Raw genomic sequence first — 20,857 nt, forward strand, 5'->3', positions numbered from 1 at the left:
GGGATCTTGCACACAATTTTTCTAAAAGACGGAGAATCCACTGTTGAAAGTAGCAGCGTATCTTTGACAACATACTCTGCCACAGTCTCCTCACTTCTCGAGGTTCAAGCTTCGCAGAACGGGAGAATGTTAGTTTTTGCTGTTTATTTTTTTCTCCGCTCTCATCCTCAGTTTGCTTTCTTTTGGTTATTAGCTTAATGTTAGTGTGGCACCGCTCTAGATGTTTTGTTAAATTACTTGTGCTATTTCGCGAGGTAGAGAGATCTTTTGGTTTTGCACATTAAGTGCACTTAACTATAATGTTCTTCACATCCTTGTCTCTGAGGAACTGAAAATAATGAGCGTATGTCCATCTCGCGAACGTAGAGTCCAACTTGTCTGCTGCTGCAGTCGTCTTCTCCTCAATCAATAGTTCTCTAGCACTAACAGGAAGTTGTTGGCAAATTTGTATAAAAACAATACACCACTTAATTTCGGGTTTAAAATGCATTTTAACGCACATTATGGGATTTGTAACGAGTAAAATAGTTTTTTTTGTAATGCCTTACATTACTGCATTACAGCAAAAAGTAATGCATTACAGTAATTGCATTACTTTTCTAACGCGTTACTCCCAACACTGCATTTTGAAACATAAAAATGTATGTAAAAAAGAAGATTACAGGGTGCTCTCAGGTCTCTCTTTGTCTCGGTGCAAGTGTGCCTGAAGAACGCCAAGTGGCTTCCATTTTTTTGGATAAAAATTTGTGTTCTCCTTTAATTTCTAAACTTTTTGCTATCATGAAACACAATTTACAGCATAAAACAATGTACATAATTGTGATAAAAAAGTGGAAAAAAAATGAAAATGAGTGTATATTCCTGTAGATATGTATTTTACCCCAGCGAGAAGGTGCTGGAAAAATGTGAAAATGACCCTTAAAAGTGCTTGAAAAGTGCTTGAATTTGACCTTGAAAAATGTGTACGAACCCTGCTGGTATTACACGTGAGTTGTCCTCATGCTGAAAACGTGACTTCTCGCAAACAAGAAGAAAGCAAAAATATATATTTTTACTATGGAAAATGACAAATAATGATAAGTAATTTTAATCTGATTACTGGTTTGGAAATATCAACATGTTCGATTACTCGTTACTCAGTGCGTTTACATGACACTCAAGAAAACCGAATTACTGCGTTAGTTTGACTATGATCGGATTTTTAAGATGCATGTATACATCTTTGTCTGACTAAAATCGGACCGGCTCGGATTTCTCATAGTCGAATTACACCACGTAGATTATTCGATTAAAAGTCGCATTACTCCTGCATGTATAAGTTTCCAGCGGATCGGATCGGATTTTGCGTTCTGCGCAGGCGCAAGATTTGTCCCCAGGGCCGTGAGCCGGAAGTAGACGGACGGCAGCGGCGGCGTCTTTCCTCCGAAATCACCGCAAGAAAGAGCGCCAGAGTACACCTAGTTTGTGTAATTATCATGTACACCATATACGAAGTGTACAAAGATGTAGCTTCGTCTCGCTCTTCGTACGCCATCTTTCTTGAATGCCGAGGCAGCTGGTGACGTAAAGAGGTCAGCCGGAGGTGGCCCTGTCACCACTAGTTGAAATGGGTACAGCGCCACCTAGTGTACCAGGGTATGACATGCTCCGGCCAATAATCCGATTTTCTCACTGGCATGTATACTCGGATAATTGCAGTTGTCTGATTGAGTAGCATAGTCGAACTATGGCTGTAATCTGACTAAGCTGTGCATGTAAACGTACTGACTGAAAAAGTGGTCAGTTACCGGCATCGGTGCCCCAGATAGACTTTTTTTAATGTGGTCGAGGGAAATTTTGAGAATTGGGCTGTTATAGATGCAATTTCAACATAGTTTGAGAAGGAAAGGAAGGCCAATCGTTGGGTCCTCATCGTCATATTTTAATCACAAGCGAATTTCCCCTCACTAGGCCTACTGAGTAATTTTTTTGTTAAAGATATTATAGCCTGTAATAAGACCTGCGCTGTGTGCATAGGCTATAGAGCAGGTAGAACATTCCCTGTTATAAGTTCTTGGCTTCATTGTCTATCTGTATTAAGCCTACAGTAGGCTTTGTTGTTTAACATCTCTCTATAAAAGCAAGGAATCTCTGTCTGTCTGTGTTTGCCTCAAATATCTCTGCGGATCAGGATCAGACTGACCTGAGAGTTTCCACATGGCTGCTGCGTGGTTCAAGGGTGTGCAACGTCGCATTTGTTTGGACTACAATGATACCGTCAATAAATTATTTCAGAAATGCTTTACGAATTCCGCTAGCATTGCTAACCATAGCCACCATAGTCAAGTGTGCACGAGGGATGTAACATGGTAATAGTGACCAAAATTATCACGGCTATCGGAATACCGCGGTATTTTTAAAATGTCTTCAAAATGTTGAAAAAACACTGATAAACTGAAATAATTTCACAATGTTTTATATTTAAATAGATTTATTATATATTAAAATAGTCCGAATCGAAAACCTTAACAAAACATAGCAAAATCAACATTAAACAAGTATAAAAGAATGTATCTAAACTGTGCAGAATAAACCTTTAAATACAGTAGAATGAGATGTAGGGGCAGCAGGACTCGATTGGCCAGCAGACCCTCTCTGTGACAAAAATGAATAGAACATTATTTAGATCATATCACTTTTGTTAGAAAAAGGTTGGATCATTTTTTAGATCAAAACAAAAAGGATTATTGTTAAATTAATTATGAATACTCTATTTTGGCTCTAATCTCTATCTAGACACTTGTTATATTCACCATTTTATATTATTCTTTATATATAGTCTATTCTACAAATAACCTACAAGTATTATATATTTCTGATATTACTAATATATATTGGCTGTCTGTCTCTCTGTCTGCCTGCTCCTCTGTTGTCATTGGACTCGGTCAGTCTGATTGGTCAGATGGCTGCTGAGCCACAGGTAGACGCTGCTCAGGTGAACGGAGCTGAGATGAAAGTCAGTCATCTCAGTCAGTTTGAATTCACTAACTCAGTCCTCCCAGTACGTGTCTGTCTCAAATCCTCCTCACTGCAGCTCTGCATCAATATTTGGGGAATTATCAGGTCGACTTGAAAAAGTGAAATCTACAATTAGTAAGCGGTTCAGATAACGAGCCAAATCACGGATCAGCTTCGTTCAGTTGTACCACTATCTGGTCAGTTTACATTAGTGACATCGGCAAATTAGACAGAGAAAACTCGACATACACATACATCATGCACCCGAGCTTAAGGTTAGCTTACCTTGCATTCGCTGAACAGTTGAGGGTGATGGTCGCGTTAATGTTGCCGCCCCTCACAACAACTTTATCCTCACAGCTCCTGCAGACAGGGCTGCCATCCTCGACCAGCTGTCCCTGAGCGTTCTTATAATAACCAGAATACACCCAGACTTCAGATTTGGTTCTCTTTGAAGGAGGAAAAATGCCTTGAGGGCTGCTACTATCACGTACTCCCTCCGCCATGTCTTCTTCACGACATAACAAGTGCACGTTGCGCACTGCGCATGCGTTTCTCGCAAGTTTTCCACACCGTGGTTATCGACCGCGGCGGTCACCATGCAGTGTTTCCTCTACATTCATTCTAGCCGCCGCTCCTTCAAATTATTTTTTTGTATTTATTTATTTTTTTTAATTGTCGCAAATACACCACCGCCGCATCATAGCTCCACCTTCACAGCAGAGTCCTGCACTGGGTCGAGTGTCGCGAGTGCTGAGGTAAACTAGATAACTATCTTGCTAAGTATCTACTCTTTGGAGTAGATTCCCCCCGCCCTCCCCCAATAACTTACCGGTGCCGTCAACGTTAATTACTCGCGAGAGCGCGGCCTTGAAAGTGACATCACGGCAAGCACCCAGGCACCAGGTCAGAGAGTCAGAGGAGTGTCATCTTGAAAATGGGGCAACGACTCACCGGAGAAAAGGTGGACTTATTAGCTTAAGAAAACTTATAATAGATTTCATAAGTTCACTAGAAATTCGCAAAATATTGATGGCCAGCTAAGGTTACGTAACATATCGGTAGCTTAATTAATTGGGCCCGGTGCCAACTCAACTCAGTGTCGCTAACGTGAGTAAACTAATTGATAGCATTAAGCGAATATATACACGCCATGATGTAACTGCTGACTGCATTTTCAGATGAGCTTGTTCAAATATTTCTCAAAACCCAGAAAAAATCATTGTTCTGAGCCTGGGTGCAATCTTTGCCACTGATTCTACAGCCCCATCAAGAAATTATCATTTATTGTTTTATTTTTTATTTTATTTTATTGTTGTATTTTTGTTGTTATTTTTTATTTTTACATTCAGCCTTTAAAAAGCCATTTTCCATGCCAGCCATTCAATAACAAGGGGGATTATGCTGGGCATAAAAGTAAAATCTGCAGTCAAGTGTCATTTGTTTACACCGCCACGGCTCCCCGGAGAGCCTGCCCCCGCTGCTGAAAAAAATCCTAGAGGAAACACTGCCATGGTAATTAAAACTTAAACGGTAACCTTCACCGTCTGGAATTTTACCATGGTTTACCGTGACACCGGTAACCGTTACATCCCTAGTGTGCACCGGAGCCAATCACTGCACACCATAGCAACGTGCGCACCAGAGCCAGTCACTGCAGAGCCCGACTCCACGACACACCTTAAGAAACAAGTGGATTTATACCTGCAGCGGCACGAGCTGGACTGGGATTTTGCCGGCGGTTCGGTTCCGTTATGTGCATCTAAACTGACTGTTGTGGATTAATGAGACTAAACGAGTCCGGACCGAGTCTGTTCGGGTCTGAGGAGATCCGGATACGCAAGGACAACAAACTGGAATAAGAATCTGTCGATGTTCGTGTGTAGCTAACATTAGCTGCTAGCCCACCCCCACGGCCCACCTCCTGATTCGACGGACGCGATGGCACGTCCAAAACCGGACTTACGGTAAATAATGTCCCCCATGCTTTTTCGTGAACATTGCCATCACGTTTGTGTTACGAGTTTCAAACGTGATTAACTGGAGTAACAAATGAATTTTGTCGGGATCCACTGCTCTCACTCTCCTGGATGAAATCCTGGAAAACAGAATCACGGAATCAGTGAAGGAAAGGGTGAACCGCCATCTTCTTCCCCAAATCTCGGTCTGTTTTTTATTTCCAAAATCATCGTATAAAACAATAAACATTCCCCAGTGAAATCATGTTTCAGTTTCAATATACATTTGTTAGTTTAAGGTTAAACACATCAATACAGTTGTCTCTTCTTCCACACATCAGTGGGCAACAGCTCACACACACACACATATTCACAGAAATCATGTATTTATAAAAATAAACATCACTCTCTTTTAAGTGCAATCATGTCCATCAAATAGACCATGCTTTTATCTCATATAGATATATGTATTTGTTTTTAACACAATAAATCCACAATTAAATCAGTGCAGTAATGTAAATCATAACCACTCTCTGGTTTTAAATCAATACTGAAATGACTTTAGGCTTAAAACATGAAACACAATACACATAGGGAGAACGGTTTAGCTTATGATGATACTTTTTCAAACACAGACCGGACATATAACTGCTTCTGTAAAACTTCAGAAGTAACTCTCTTTAAGTTGTGACCAGTAGACGTTGCTTTCTTTAACATTAACAAGCATTCGATACATGTCAGGATACCTCGAAAACCGAAATAAAGACAGCCAGGGAGTGAGGACATCAGCACACAGAATCACGCTTACACAGACGCAATACACACACGATAGATAGATAGATAGATAGATAGATAGATAGATAGAATTACTTTAATGATCCCAGACTGGGAAATTATTTTGTTACAGCAGCAGTGGGTCCGCAAATAAAACATTTCATACATAACATAAATAGAATCCAATATATACATAGTGTATATATACAGTGCACAGTGTGCTATAAACAGTAAACAATAATAATATATACAACAAAACAAAATATGCAAAATATACTATAACAATAATAATATATACAACAAAACAGTAGAGAGACCAGAGTTCTCTGTCAGGCAGAGGTGAGAGAGTTATTGTATAAAGTGATGGATTGTGGCAGGAAAGATTTCCTGTATCTATTGCTACGACAGCGAAGCTGAAGCAGTCTTCCGGAGAAGGTGCTCCGCTGTCTGACCAGTGTGAGTTGGAAAGGGTGGAGAGGATTATCCATGATAACAGTTTTTTCAGTGTCCTCCTCTCCACCACAGCCTCCAGAGTGTCCTGTTTGCAGCCAATCACAGAGCCAGCCTTCCTGATCAGTTTGTTGAGTCTGTTGGTGTCGCTGGCTCCGATGCTGCTTCCCCAACAAACCACAGCAAAGAAAAGTACACTGGCCACCACAGACTGATAAAAGATCTCCAACATCTTGCTGCACACATTGAAGGATCTCAGCTTCCTCAGGAAGTAAAGTCTGCTCATCCCCTTCTTGTAAACAGCTTCAGTGTTAGATCTCCAGTCCAGTCTGTGGTTGATGGTAACACCCAGGTACTTGTAATCCTCGACCACCTCCACATCCTTTCCCAGAATGCACAGAGGTTGGAAAGCCGTCTTCCTTTTCTTCCTGAAATCTATCACCATCTCTCTGGTCTTGCTGATGTTCAGCCGCAGGTGATTCTGTCCAGTCCACTCCACAAAGTTGTCTACCAGTGCCCTGTACTCCTCCTCCTGTCCCTCACTTATACACCCAACAACAGCCGAGTCGTCAGAAAACTTTTGCAGGTGACACGACCCGGTGTTGTACTGAAAGTCAGTGGTGTATAAGGTGAACAGGAAAGGAGACAGTACAGTCCCCTGTGGAGCTCCTGTATCACTAACCACCGCATCAGACAGAACACTGCCCATACGGACAAACTGTGGCCTGCCTGTCAGGTAGTCAGTAATCCAGGAGATCATTGTGTCGTCTACACCCATCACCCGCAGCTTCTCCCCCAGTAGCAGTGGCTGAATGGTGTTAAAAGCACTAGAGAAATCAAAGAATGTGATTCTCACAGTGCCTCCTCCACCATCCAGGTGCGAATGGGCTCGTTGCAGCAGGTAGATGACAGCGTCATCAACTCCCAACTGGGGCTGGTAAGCAAATTGCAGAGGGTCTAGCAGGGCTCTCACCTGCGGCCTCAGGTTGGCCAAAACCAGTCTCTCCAGCACCTTCATGACGTAAGATGTGAGGGCCACTGGTCGATAGTCATTGAGGTCTGATGGTGTCGACTTCTTTGGAACAGGAACCAGGCAGGAAGTCTTCCAAAGCACCGGTATTCTCTCCTGACCCAGGCTCAGGTTGTAGAGGTGTTGTAGGACAGGAGACAGCTGGCTGGCACATGTCTTCAGGATCCTGGGGCTGATACCGTCAGGGCCTGCAGCCTTCTGCTGGTGGAGTCTCTCCAGCTGTCTCCTAACCTGGCCTGCAGTCACAGTCATGCGGGGGAGGCTGCTGGTGTCTTCAGTGGAGGACGAGGAGGTGGAGGAGGAGGTGAAGGTGGAGGAGGAGGAGGAGGAGAGGTGCTGCACAGGAGAGCTCACAGCAGGGGAGTGAGGGGGGAGGGGAGGAAGCATTTGGGGCAGTGAGGGTGTGTGGGGGTCTGGAGGTGTCAGGGAGACGACAGAAGGCTGTGAGCTGAACCTATTGAAGAACCTGTTCAGCTCGTTTGCCCTCTCCAGGCTGCCCGATGACTGTCTGCCGCTCACCTTACACCCAGTGATCTGCTTCATACCAGTCCACACATCCCTCACATTGTTCTGCTGGAGTTTGGCCTCCAGCTTCCTCCTGTAGGCGTCTTTACAGGCCCTCAGCATATCCCTGAGTTCATGCTGCACTCTCCTCAGTTCTTCCCTGTCTCCAGACCTGAACGCCCTCTTCTTCTTGTTAAGAAGGACTTTCAGGTCATTGGTGATCCACGGCTTATTATTCGGGAAGCAGCGTACAGTCCGGGTTGGCATGGTGGTGTGTTCACAGAACCTGATGTATTCTGTGATGCAGTCGGTCATGCTGTCGAGATCCTCTCCATGTGGCTCAACAAGTGCATCCCAGTCTGTTGACTCAAAGCAGTCCTGTAGTGCGTCAGCAGCCTCCTGAGTCCACCTCCTCACGCTCCTAGTGTGGACAGGCTGCCGCTGAACAAGAGGCATATACTTAGGTGTCAGCAGAACCAGGTTGTGGTCAGATCTTCCAAGAGGGGGGAGGGCTGTGGGACTGTATGCATCCTTAGCATTTGCATACAACAGATCCAGTGTGTTACAGTCTCTGGTGGGGCAGTCAACATACTGGTGAAATGTTGGAAGGGTTTTGTCCAGTGAGACGTGATTAAAATCCCCAGTGATGACAATAAATGCATTAGGATGCTGCGTCTGTATCTGGGCAACAGCGGAGTGGATGACGTCACAGGCCAGCGCTGCATCAGCTGAAGGAGGAACGTACACACCGATAATGACGGCGGATGTGAACTCCCAGGGCAAATAATAAGGCCTCATCCCCACAGTCAACAGTTCAATGTCCGGGGTACAGAGACGTTTCTTCATGTGAACATGTCCGGGATTACACCACCTCTCACTCACGTACAGTGCAATCCCTCCTCCTTTCTTCTTTCCGCTGCTTGTCACGTCCCTGTCCGCCCGAACAGTGCTGAAGCCGGGAATCGCCACACTGTGGTCCGGGATGTGTGAGTGAAGCCATGTCTCTGTGAAACACAACACACCGCACTCACGATATTCACTCTGAGCCTTTATGAATGCATTGTCTCCAGAAGCTAGCGTTTTCGCAGTTATAAGCGCGGCTCTTCAACTTGGCGATAAACATTAAAAATCCACCAGCTGACTCATTAACAGCTACAGTACACCACTACACACTTTAGGAGGAAACAGTCTTTGCAAGTTTTACCGTGTACCGACCTGGAAAACAGAATCACGGAATCAGTGAGGGAAAGAGTGAACCGCCATCTTCTTCCCCAAATCTTGGTCTGAGGGAAGAGGAGGGGTCGCTCACCTTGGGCACCGCGGGGCACCGATACCTGCACTTTGGTTCCGCTTTACTTTCGTTCCCCCTACATTCACATTGCCTTTCACAATAAGAGTTGAAATTACATTAAACATCGAGCTGGTTATTGCCAGCATTAATAATATAATGTGTAAAATGAAACACTCATTTAAAGAACAGGTTTGGACCAAGAATAAACAAAAATAACTTAATGTCCTCACATTAAGGTGTATCACATTTGCGTTGTGTCTGGTGCGGGAAGAAACAGTTAAAACGGGCTTTTCATGAAAGTTTGTCATGAAAGTGTCCGCAATAGAGATCGCAAGTTTTGAGAGTTGAGAGATTTGTGACTTATAGCGTGTTTGGAGTGTATAGTTAGTGTGTCATGTAGTGTTTGGTGTAGTGTGTTTATCGTGTAGTGTAGTCGTTATTTTGTGTTGTGAGTCAAAACAATGAGGAGACTGCTGAATGTGGAACAGGCAGGGAGGAGCTGAGAGAGCCCTGAGGCATTGCCTGCATTTAAATGTAAATAGTTAATATAACTTTGTAAATTTTAAACACTTATGCACAAATTTAGCAAACAACAATTTATATTTGCATTATAAGTAATAAAAATGGTCCGTTAAACATATTTGTGGTTCTCACAGTAAAAAATCTAACTTTTTCCTACTCTGATTTTATGTTTTATGTGATTTTAGGTCCAATTGTGTTAATACAGTATGAAAAAATGACTGTATAGTCACACATGTGAGGTTGTGCTGAAAATAATGACACCACACAAGACAAGGTAAATAGTTTTTAAGGTGAAATATAATGGTAAAATCAAAAGTAGTCAAAAATGGCCAATTATATCCCTGACCTCTTACCTTCAAACACTGCCTCATTTGGCAATCCATGAAACAGCTACTTAACCTCCCACTTTTCTATAGAAATACATGCTTCCTATGGGCATTGCACTAGTTGTCAATAAACCCACAAACGTAATAAAAATCTGCAGTATTTAATGTAATAAACCGATTTCCCACACATGTAATACCTATTACGTTTGCAGGGATTTGTTTGTGAGGACGTGCAAATCTTTATTGTTCCCACAAATGTAATAATACAATGAATAATGGTTGTGGTGGTTGTTGTTTGTTTGTTTGCCTATGGACCTACTAATACTGCTGACCATGGGTGCAAATTCCAGCTGCTGACTCTCCGCTATAACACAACGGATCCCCCCATGACCGAAGTGTTAGTTGGACTTCAGAAGAGCCGGAATTCAACACTAGAATGGCCGTAAGCGGTCATTTGGACCGCTAGATTTAAACTCTGTAAGCTCTCATGTAAATACCCAACTGAGTGATGAATGCATTCATTGTGTCATGATATAAAAAAAAAAAAAAAGAAAGAACACCAAAGTGTACATTTTAATACGTTTAATTATACATTTATCAATATTCATATCATCACACATTAGAGGTGGGTGCAATTCATCGATGTGGTGATGCATCGTGATGCGTCACGTGACGATTTGGCATCGATTAATTAACGTTGATGCTTTGCCACAAGACCGGAACAAAAAACACGTTACCGGAACCTTGGCGCGCGCACCGCCCTGACTGGTTAGTGAGTGGGACCACAACAAATGGAGCAATAACGTTAGTTTCTTTGCAAAATGGTAACAGCTTTAGCAGCCCCCAAAGAGCGGCCGATTCTCTCGCCACCGGGGTTCACTGCAACTGTGTGGAAGCACTTTGGATTTTATGAGAGAGCAAACGAGACGACTGACAAGACCTACGGGATTTGCTGTTTTCAGTGTTTTCTGCCAATAGAGGGGGCTCTCGCGCAAGTGTAGCTTTCACTGGTCAAAGTTAAGTTAGTCCCCCCAGGAATCTATAGATAAAAAGTTCAAATTCCGCGGAGAGAAATGTTGATTCCGCGGAGAGCAATTCTTGATTCCGCGGCTTGAAAGTTAAACCTGGACAGCTGGGGTAGTGGCACTTGCATGCTGTCCCAAAATAGATCTGTGTCAATCACTCCAGAGTCTGAGGCCTTGACTGCAGCTGGGCCAAACTTTGTGAAGTAGAGGTGGATTTCTTTCTTTGGTATTTCTTTGAAACCAGGGATGCTGCTCAGATCCTCGTCCTCGCTGAACAAGATGACACATCTAGGATTGAAAACCCTGCATTCTCTTAAGAACTGCATGGCCGGCTGGGCACCATCCATGTACTTGGACAACTTCTCTTCAGCAAGTTGGTATGCCTGCTCAACTTTGGCCAGGGTCTCTTGGCATATGGGAGATTTGGAACAAAGAAGCGATTACAAGATTCCTCCTTAAGCTCTTTGTTGGCTGCAAATGTGACCTGGAGATCTTCCCATAAGTCAACAACCTTCATTGTGACAGGCCTGTTGCTTTCAAACAGGTCGCAAAGCCGGAGAAGCACTTGTGACTTTTCAACAATGATGTTGAGGTGAAGCTGCAGTGTCATAGAGAGATCTTCATCTTGTGTATTGGCATACAGTTGCTCCATTGAGTTGGGGGCAGACAGGCTGCAGATCTCCATCTCCTCTTTGATGAAGGACTTGTACAAGGCAAAGTGTTATGCATGGTACACTGCTGCCATGTACCATGAGTTCCATGAGTTTCCTTGCACCTGCCATGTAAAACACCTGTGAGAAATAAAGATTCTCCAACAAGATTCATGATATGTGCCAGGCATGTCACGTGGATGGAATTGGGAAACAGGGCTTTGAGGGCAGTCTTATAAGCCTTAAGCGTATATGCAGCATTGTCGGTTCGTTCGTTTGTTTCCTTTTCCGTGAGGGTTGCAGGATGTTGCCGCTTTTTATCTCACTGGGGCCAAATCCAGTTCTACTCTTGGGCAAAGGCCAGGGTACACCCTGAATGAGTCGCCAGCTCATTGCAGGACCCTTACTGATGGCAGTGGCTGCCCCACAGGGTGCCAACTGCACATCAGGAGCAATTCTGGGGTTCAGTATCTTCAAGGATACTTTGGCATGTAGCTCAGTCCCACCCCAGGGGAGCCGGGAATTCGAACCAGTGAACTTCCGATCACTGGTCCACCAGCTCTACCCACTGAATGATTGGCACTGTCTTCCTGGACAAATGCAATCAGGTAGCTGCGTATTTTACCACATTCATCCTTGACGAGAGGAGACACCATTATGTTGAGCACGCAGCGTCCTTCTGCATCAGGTGTCTCATCAAACATGACAGAGACAGGCATGTCTTTGATGAGGTTTTTTATGATATCCTTCTCCATGTTGTATACCTCTGGAAGATACCTACATAGAATTACATAGATAGATACCTTTATTATCCCGTGGGGGGGAAATCAGTCGCCCAAAGTGGTACAGCAGTTTAAGGTTACAAACTTGCAGGTAAGAGAGTAAAAAGAAAAAACATGTTGTGTACCTCTCTTGTAGTTGTTTATGGCTAGGGATGGCTCCTCCATTCACTACTCTGTTTAGCAAGAAACTTCACATCATCGGATTGTCAGATCTGGACAGTGGTGTGTTTGTTGCTGTAAAAGCCTTAATCCATTCCATGCAAACCTGCAAAAACAGAATACAAAACAAAATGCATTGATTAATTGTACATAATTTAATAATTTCAATTTAAAGAAAATGATATATTAAATTCATGGTAAATATCTGCGTACATATTCATCTACCTTGAATAAATTATTTATGTTAAATAAGAGACCATCTTAACAATAAACACTGAGTCTGACTTCTCTCTCTCTCTCTCTCTCTCACTCACACACACACACACACACACACACACACTCACACACACTACTGACTATTTGTGTAGCCTTTGAGCACAGGAATTAATGGCTATATGAAATAAAACAATTCAAATCTAACAGCATACCTTTTCTCGTTCTTCAGCAGCAATGGTATGCCTCGCCATTCTTGATGTTATGGTCGTCTGTCTTTTTAAAGCAATGTCCGCGAGAGTTTCACTCTTTCGCTTCAGATGATTAGCGGAAGACAAGTGGTCTCTTATTGTTGAATTTCTTCTTTGATCCACAACGTTGTTGCATGGTGTGCAGAACAGCTTGCCATCATCCTCGTGTAGTTCTTTATACTGTTTAGCTCTTTCAGCCGCTGTAATATTTTCAAGCTTGGAGTTACTTGCTGTCGGGTGGTTGAGTCGGACAAATCGCTCCATGGTTACGTGCATTCATTGAGGCCACTACCTGGTAGTCGCCGGTTGCTAACCGCTCCGTGTTGGCGTTTCCCGCGTCCACCGGATGCAGTGGGTAGTGTACTTCTACTGTGAGTCTAGAGCCCAGTCTATCTGACAGCGACATCTAGCGGCCGGGATGAAAACTACAAGATACACTGCAAAATGTGATATTCCGCGGAAGGTCTTTGAATCCGCGGACGTCCGAGAAATCTGCGGTAATTTCCGCGATCGCGGCTTCCTGGGGGGACTATTAAGTAGGTCAAAGTGCAAATGTTTACATAGTCATAAAATAAAATATTTTTTCTTTGAAAAATACAAGTCAAATGTTCAAAAAACCTTATTTACTTAATGAGTGTAGTTTTAGAGGAACTGAGTTAATTGATAGGCTATTTATTTACAAATGTAGCCACAGATGAAGATGAAATCAATCTTGTATGGAAAAAAAGCATTAAAAATCGCAATAGTCGAGTAATCTTGGCACTAGTAATTGAATCGAAACGACAATCGTTATAATCAAAGAATCGAAGCTCCCATAATCGAATCGAATTGTGAGGTACCCTTGTTGGAACACCCCTATCACACATGGTAAACCATAATTAATGCATATTTACACAATTTTTTTACAGAGAAAACTCAGCTCGTTTCCATCTTTTTCTTTATAATTATTATTTTATTATATATTAAGTGTTAAAATAAAATGTTTCATAATCAAATAAGTTACTTTTAATTGTTAATTTTCTTGTTCTGAGTTTTCTCTATTAAAATCTTGTGTAAATATATGCAATAATTACATGTGCTATGTGCAATGATAAAAATATTGATAAATGTATATTGTGTGATAAAGATAATTGTTAAAGTGTAAAATATTGTGCTTCATATATAACTTCATCACAATTGTTAGATTACCACAATGGATGTATATCGGCAGACATATTGATATCCCTAATATCGACATCAGCCCCAACGATCGAGTACCAGTTGGGCTCTGGTTTATCTCCAGCATCTTCACAATGTTCTCTGCTGTCTGAGATCTGGGAGTGATTTGCACTTTTTTGCAGTAATAGGCCGTTCTTCTCTAGAGACAGAACCTGTCTCCTTCTTGAGCAGTGTGATGGCTGTGTGGTCCAGTGGGTTTTCTACACATGTTCTGATGTTCATACAGATGAGCACCATACCCTAATCATTCATTTGGAAATTGCTACCCAGTATAAACCAGACTTGTGGAAGTCCACATATTTTCTTTTAAATTGTTTGAGGGCTTAAAAATACTTTCCCAGGTAAACATCGAATTGACTCAAACAAGGTCAGGTAGCCCATCAAAAGGTTCTAAAGCCATGACATACATTTCTGGAATTTCCGAAGCTGTTTTAAGTAAGTGAAATTATGACCCACTAGGATTGGGATATGGTGAATTAAAAGTGAAATGATCTGTCTGTAAACAACTGTTGGAAAAAATGGGTGGGCCATCATGCACAAAGTAGGCGACGTAACAGAAACCACAAACTAAACTAAATCAAAACTGTGGAGTGGCCTGCTGATTGGTTTAGAAGAGATGTTCATCTGTTGCATGTCTGTCCTTCCTGGGAAAGGGATCTCCTAACCCTGTGGCTTTTCTAGAGGTTTCTTCCATCTTTTCTTCCCACTGTTAAAGTTAAGGCTATATAAATAAAACTGATTTCTTTTGATTTACCTGAGAAACTGACAATGCAATCATTGTTACCTTAAACCTGAAAGCTGCATCTGAAGGATAATTACCCTATTGACCCGAATATAGGACGAGGTTTTTTCGATGAAAATTATGTGAAAAAGTGGGGTCGTCTTATAATCGGGGTCTAACCGTTGACACATGCTGATAGTTGTCTGGGTCGCTACACGACTGCAACGGCAGAGGGCGCCAGCTTATTGTAGAGACGTCACTGACACTGTGGCTGAGGTTATCTGTCAATCACAGCGGAGAAGAAGTGACAAGAGATGAAAAATGGAGAGACGCGGTGATTTTACGGAGCAAAGTGGATCAAAAGTGGGGCAAGTTAACAGACATCTGAGGCGGAGCTATGATACTAATTTTAAGATAATGGTGATCAATGCAGCGGAGGCGCCAAACAACTGTCAGCCAGCCAAGAAATATGGAGTTACGGAGTGTAACGTCCGAAGATGGCGGGTCCAAAAAGACCGTCAGAAAACGCTAACAGTAAGAGAAAAGCTTATCGTAGTCATCCAAGCGGCCGCTTCCAAGAGATTGACAGGAGGGTATAGGGCTGCACGATTCTGGAAAAAATGAGAATCACGATTTTTTTGCTTAGAATTTAGATCACGATTCTCTGGCATGATTTTTTTCACAAAATGTTTATTGCACTAATGAACTTGAACAAAACAAAAAAAACATTGTAGTATGGCAGAGGCATACTACTATGCCTCTGCCAAAGCAATGTTTTTTTTGTTTTGTTGAAGTTCTATCATTGGATGAGAAATGATTTTTACAAAAGTAAAAAAAAAAAAAAAAAAATAGTCTCCAAGATGAGAGGGCATCCTTTAATCCCTCATGTTGTACAGTGTTTATTGGGGCCGTATCCTTGGCTAGGTGATATGTGATAGCTGCTGTGGTCAGCTTTCTAAAACGGAGGCGTAATATTCCTCCTTTTCCAAAAGCCGCCTCAGAGGTAGGCGTAAACATGTGACGTGACGTGAAGCCCGAAGTTGGCCTGTGAACAATTGACCATGAATTTGTCTTCAAAATAAGAGCTTTACATCGCACCCCATTGGAGTTTAGAACTGGGTTCTTAGCGGGGGGCTTTTAATTTGAAAGTAGCGACCGTTCCTAGCTTGCGCTACAACAACAAGCTAGCATCTCCCGTGCTGTGTTCCGATATCCATACTTCCATGAGTACACTTAAACATAGTACACTATCCACACTTACTAAGTACGCAGATTTCAGCAGGTGAGTATTGTTCCAAATCTAATACTCCGTGGTGCACCTACCGGAAATTATGATCGCGACAGCCGCCGCGGCGGCAAAAACATCCCGCTTTGAACGGTGAACATAAGACATCTACGGCTTTACTTTTTAACAATTACAATCCTACAATCCTGCAATATGGCTCCGCTGCAGGCGCTGTTGTCTCAGAAGCTATTTTAAAAAAAAAAATCCGAGCGGAGCGCCTCTGCCTGGCTCCGCTTCTTCCGCTACGTAGACAAGATGGCGGCCGTTGAGTGCGCAAAGTGTACATCGTTGCACACTCAACGATTTTGCCGTTATGAGTGCAACATCCGGGTCCTTTAAGTACACTTCTTTTCACCGCGATAGATATCGGAACACCCTACGTACTCAAACTAAGTATAGTAAGTACGGAAAGTATGGATATTGGAACACGGCACTGGATCTCAGCGGCTGTCCAGTTGCCCATCTAGCAGGCGAGGTGGAAATAAGTGTACCCTCCGAGGCGGCAAATCGGCGGACCAAAACAGACCCTCAATTTGCCGCCCTCTGTCTAAAAGCGCGGACCTAGCCACCAAAAGGACGGGCAGATTGGCAGCTTGCTGTCCTGTCTAAAAACGGCTTCTCACTCTCACTCCTTCCAAACACTCAACTGAAGGCGGGCTTCCTCCACTGAATCAAGTGCTACGTTAAGGGAGCGCTTCAAAAAATCCGGGAGGAAAATAGGAGCATTTGTTTGTGATTCAGCTCGAGATATAAAATGCTTCAGAATCGCCATGTGTGGAAATGAGATCACGTGTATGTGTGAATCGAGATCGCGATTTTTTTTAACGATTTTTCGTGCAGCCCTAGGAGGGTATGTGAGTTTGTTATTGAGAGACGAATTTTGGTTATCAGTCTTTTTCTGAAGATTAGTCTTGAAAAGAGGGGTCGTCTTATAATCAGGGTCATCCTATATTCGGGTCAATACGGTAGTTTTCAAAATAATCAGGAAACATACAATCATCTGTCTTCAGTTGCAGTACAACAGCAATAATAGTAACAATACATTTGATTTGTATTGCGCCTTTCAGGGTACCCAAGGACACTTAAGAACAACTAAGAGACTTAACAACACCTAAACAAAGAATAAATGGATAAACAAAAAATACAATAGGATAAAGGAATAGAAATATTGAGTGTTCCAGAGAGTGGGGGCTGTCACACAGAAGGCTCTGTCGCCGAGGGTTTGAAGTTTTGTGTGAGGGATGGAGAGCTGGTGTGTGCCTGAGGAGCGCAGCATCTGTGATTCGGTATAGGGGATGAGGAGGTCAGACAGATATTGGGGGGCGAGGGAATGGACAGATTTATAGGTCAGGAAGCACATTTTGTAAGGGATGCGTGATTTTACTGGGAGCCAGTGAAAGCGGATGAGAGTGGGAGTGATGTGTTGCCAGGGCTTGGTGAGGGTGAAGACCCTGGCAGCAGAGTTCTGCACATACTGGAGCCTGTCCAGGGTTTTGGAAGGGAGCCCAGACAGGATTTCATTACAGTAGTCCAGGTGGGAGGTGATGAAGGCATGGATGAGGGTCTCAGCCACCGGTTGGGAGAGGGAGGGCTGGAGTCTGGAGATGTTTTTCATATGATAAAAAGATGATTTTGTAATGAATTTTATGTGTAAAGCCTGTAAAGTGGCAAGCTGCTCTTAAAACACGAAGAACATGCTGACCTTTACAGGCTCGTTCAATTGCAATCTATCAAATGGAGCAGGTGGATACCAGGATAGAAAAAAATATTGTCATATATTAGGTATGTATAAAGGCAGAAAGACTGTTTTTACCACTGAAATAAAAAAAGTCAACATATGGATGCAATTAAGTTGTATGCTCGTCATCAAACCCTTGTATTTAATTTATAAAAATGTCTGCATTTCCTTTTTTCTGGTTTATTGTAGTAATTTATTGGATGCATCTGCCCATCAGAATCTGCCTGAATCAAATCCACTGAGAATGGACGAGACGAGGAAGAGGAACGCTCTGGTGATGCAGGCACTGAAGGATGCAGCTGAAACCGATGAAAATATTGCGAGCAGGATGGGACGCCACAGATAGACAGGCTCCACCTTTGGACCTTTATCGAAATCTCCAAGTACTAAATACTGCTGGCATGATGTCAGTGATGATTGCCATCTAATATTTTCATTGTATGTGACAACAATTTACCACTGGATGTGAGAAAAATATTAAAGGTTTATTGAAACAGTGATGATCAAGACTGATTATGGTCAGATTCATTAGCATTTATGTTTGGGACAGAATGTAGCCTCCGGTCACGTCATGTTACCCACACTAACGTGCATTGAAAATTTTTTTTAAAATGTAATTATTTCAACCAGTGAGAAGCAATCAGACTAAGCACTTACATGGTTATTAGGCACATCTATTTTCCCATTTAACAGATTATCAAAGGTTTTCACCACTACTCTCTAAAGTTATGTAGATCAGGCTGGATTGGATCATTCTCCTCCGAATCAAGGATTACTTGGTACCTCTGCCACCATCTGTGTATTAGTGCTAGTGTGTAAATGTTTTAAGACTTAAACTGTAAAATGCTTTGGATAAGTGTTATTTATGTAAACAGTGTCCTGTAGGCAGCACACTGTTTCTCCCAAAAAGTCACTACAGCACCAAATGTGGATTAATCTGCCCCTCAAAATAGTCCCCAACAAAAGTCCCCCAACAAAAGCACTGTTTCCTCATGTTTGATATAAAATGCATTGTCCAAATATCTTAGGAAATTACTGAGCATTTAAATAAAGAAAAAATAAAGAAAAATGGAACTACACATTTGGGAGCCACCATATATGCATGTCCCCAGTGGGCTTTGAGCTGAGAGCCACTTGAAAGAGGGCAATTAGAATGTATGGAGAGATTAACAGTGTTTGGTTATTTTCATAATGTATTGATACTGGTGCTTTGATGAATTTGCCCTTTCAGGACTGGTGATAACAAGACACATCCATTAATTCACTGGTTATGGCTGTAAATATTGATGTACACGGTAAATTAAAAAGGCCCTGGTGTGAGAACACAAAAAACTCAAATCATTATTGATGGTATGACATAGGTTTGTCTCACTTCTTGTTCATTTGAAATTGATCTAAACCTGTTGTCAGAACAGTTGTTCTTCACTGACTTGCATTATCATGGCCACTTGATGACATTTCCAGCTCAAATACTTGGCAGCACTCAAATACAAACTATTCATACCTATTCATAATACCTGTTACCAAGTAGCCGGTTTACCTGTGGAATGTTCCAAACAAGTGTTTTTGGCGTATACCACAACATTCAGTCTTCAGTCGCCTCTGTACAAACTTTTGTTACTGCCATCAAATCAGCCATCAGAACAAGCATAAGTTTACAAAAATATATGACACTGATGAGGTCAAACATTAGATATATTTGTACTGTTTTTAAATTGCGTATAGAAGGATTAGCAAAATACGGCCCATCCTGTTTTACAATTGTTTTTATGCGCCATCCCAACTTTATATTGAATCAATGTAACAAAAGGAAAACCAGGGAAACTGTACCATTTCCTCACTTGCTACAGAAAGAAAAGGTTAATTGTGTACATAAAGAAAAATGTACTAATTAAATACATCTAATTCATTTCATCTACAATCATTATAGAGAATCTTAACACCCTGTTCTGGCTTCTTCACACCCCCTTAACAAAAACATGTAACCCTGACCATTATGGCCCGAATCCCCTCTGTGCTCGGTCAGATAATTTCTCTAGAGCTATAGCTCCACCTGTCTGAACCAGTTTGATGGAGATTTGGCACACAAGCTACTAGGACGGCGAATCATTTCTGACAACTGCAACAGAGCCAGAACGAGACACAACTTCACACATTGGCCGTAAGGCAAGAGCTTGTATGATGACAGCAGTTATATTCCAGGTTAGACAACTAAATAGCATTCATATTGAAACACTGTTCAATTTACGCAATCTCACATTTTACTTAATATACATGTGGCTATTCAATTCAGTGCATACTAGAGCTAGGTGGAAAAAACACAATCAAAAATCAGAAAGATTAATCAAAGGCTTCTACGAAAAGAAACGTGATTAAATTCAGTGCCATGGAAAATGTTTGACCTTGTTAATATGGCCCCCGGTGCTAAACATTGTATTTGGTGCACAACAGTGACAGACTTTGGACAAATCTTGACATCCACTTAACTGACAACTGTTATTAAATTGAGAAAGTGAATGAAGCCAAATAACCTGTGATGTCTCATAGAAAAGAAATAACAGAGAAGCTGCAAAAAGGACTGGAACTTACGGTAAGAGTTTGTCTTTATTGTACCTGGCTAGGCACTTCAAACAGTACTGCTAACTCAGAAACTTTTCTTTAATGTATTTCTTACAGCATTATGTCTCATCAATCATACATTTACAAACAGCTAGTAAAAAAATCTACTTAAGTTGATGCAAGCGCATAACTTCGCTCATAAGGTGCTCACAAATTCATGGGAGTTTAATACAATTGGACTTGTGCAGCAAGAATAAGTCTAGAATGATCCACTGGTTGATTGGTCTTCACAGGAGCTACAGTCAGATTAATGCTGCACTTTGGCGGCAACAAGTGGCACATGTTGAACTACAAAATAAACCTTGATCAGTGCAGTAGTTGCAGACCTACTGTGCGATGCTTTA

At 42.2% G+C, this 20,857-nt stretch overlaps 1 protein-coding gene across 2 annotated transcripts in view; it reads left to right on the forward strand.

Annotated features, from left to right (window-relative positions):
* The window catches only part of uqcc3 (ubiquinol-cytochrome c reductase complex assembly factor 3), a 29,162-nt gene extending 10,765 nt beyond the window's left edge, over positions 1–18,397 (forward strand). The window contains exon 2 of one of the 2 annotated variants that reach the window (XR_003984133.1): positions 18,084–18,397. Coding sequence is in view for 1 of the 2 variants with exons in the window: in XM_030417833.1 (XP_030273693.1) it covers positions 18,112–18,240 (129 nt within the window). In the remaining variant the exon portion in view is untranslated. The remainder of the gene's footprint in view (positions 1–18,083) is intronic. The other variant, XM_030417833.1, reaches the window with a different exon arrangement.
* The last annotated feature ends 2,460 nt before the right edge of the window (positions 18,398–20,857 follow it).

The sequence above is a fragment of the Sparus aurata genome, chromosome 5 (genome assembly GCF_900880675.1).
Source record: "Sparus aurata chromosome 5, fSpaAur1.1, whole genome shotgun sequence".
Classification (NCBI taxonomy): Eukaryota; Metazoa; Chordata; class Actinopteri; order Spariformes; family Sparidae; genus Sparus; species Sparus aurata.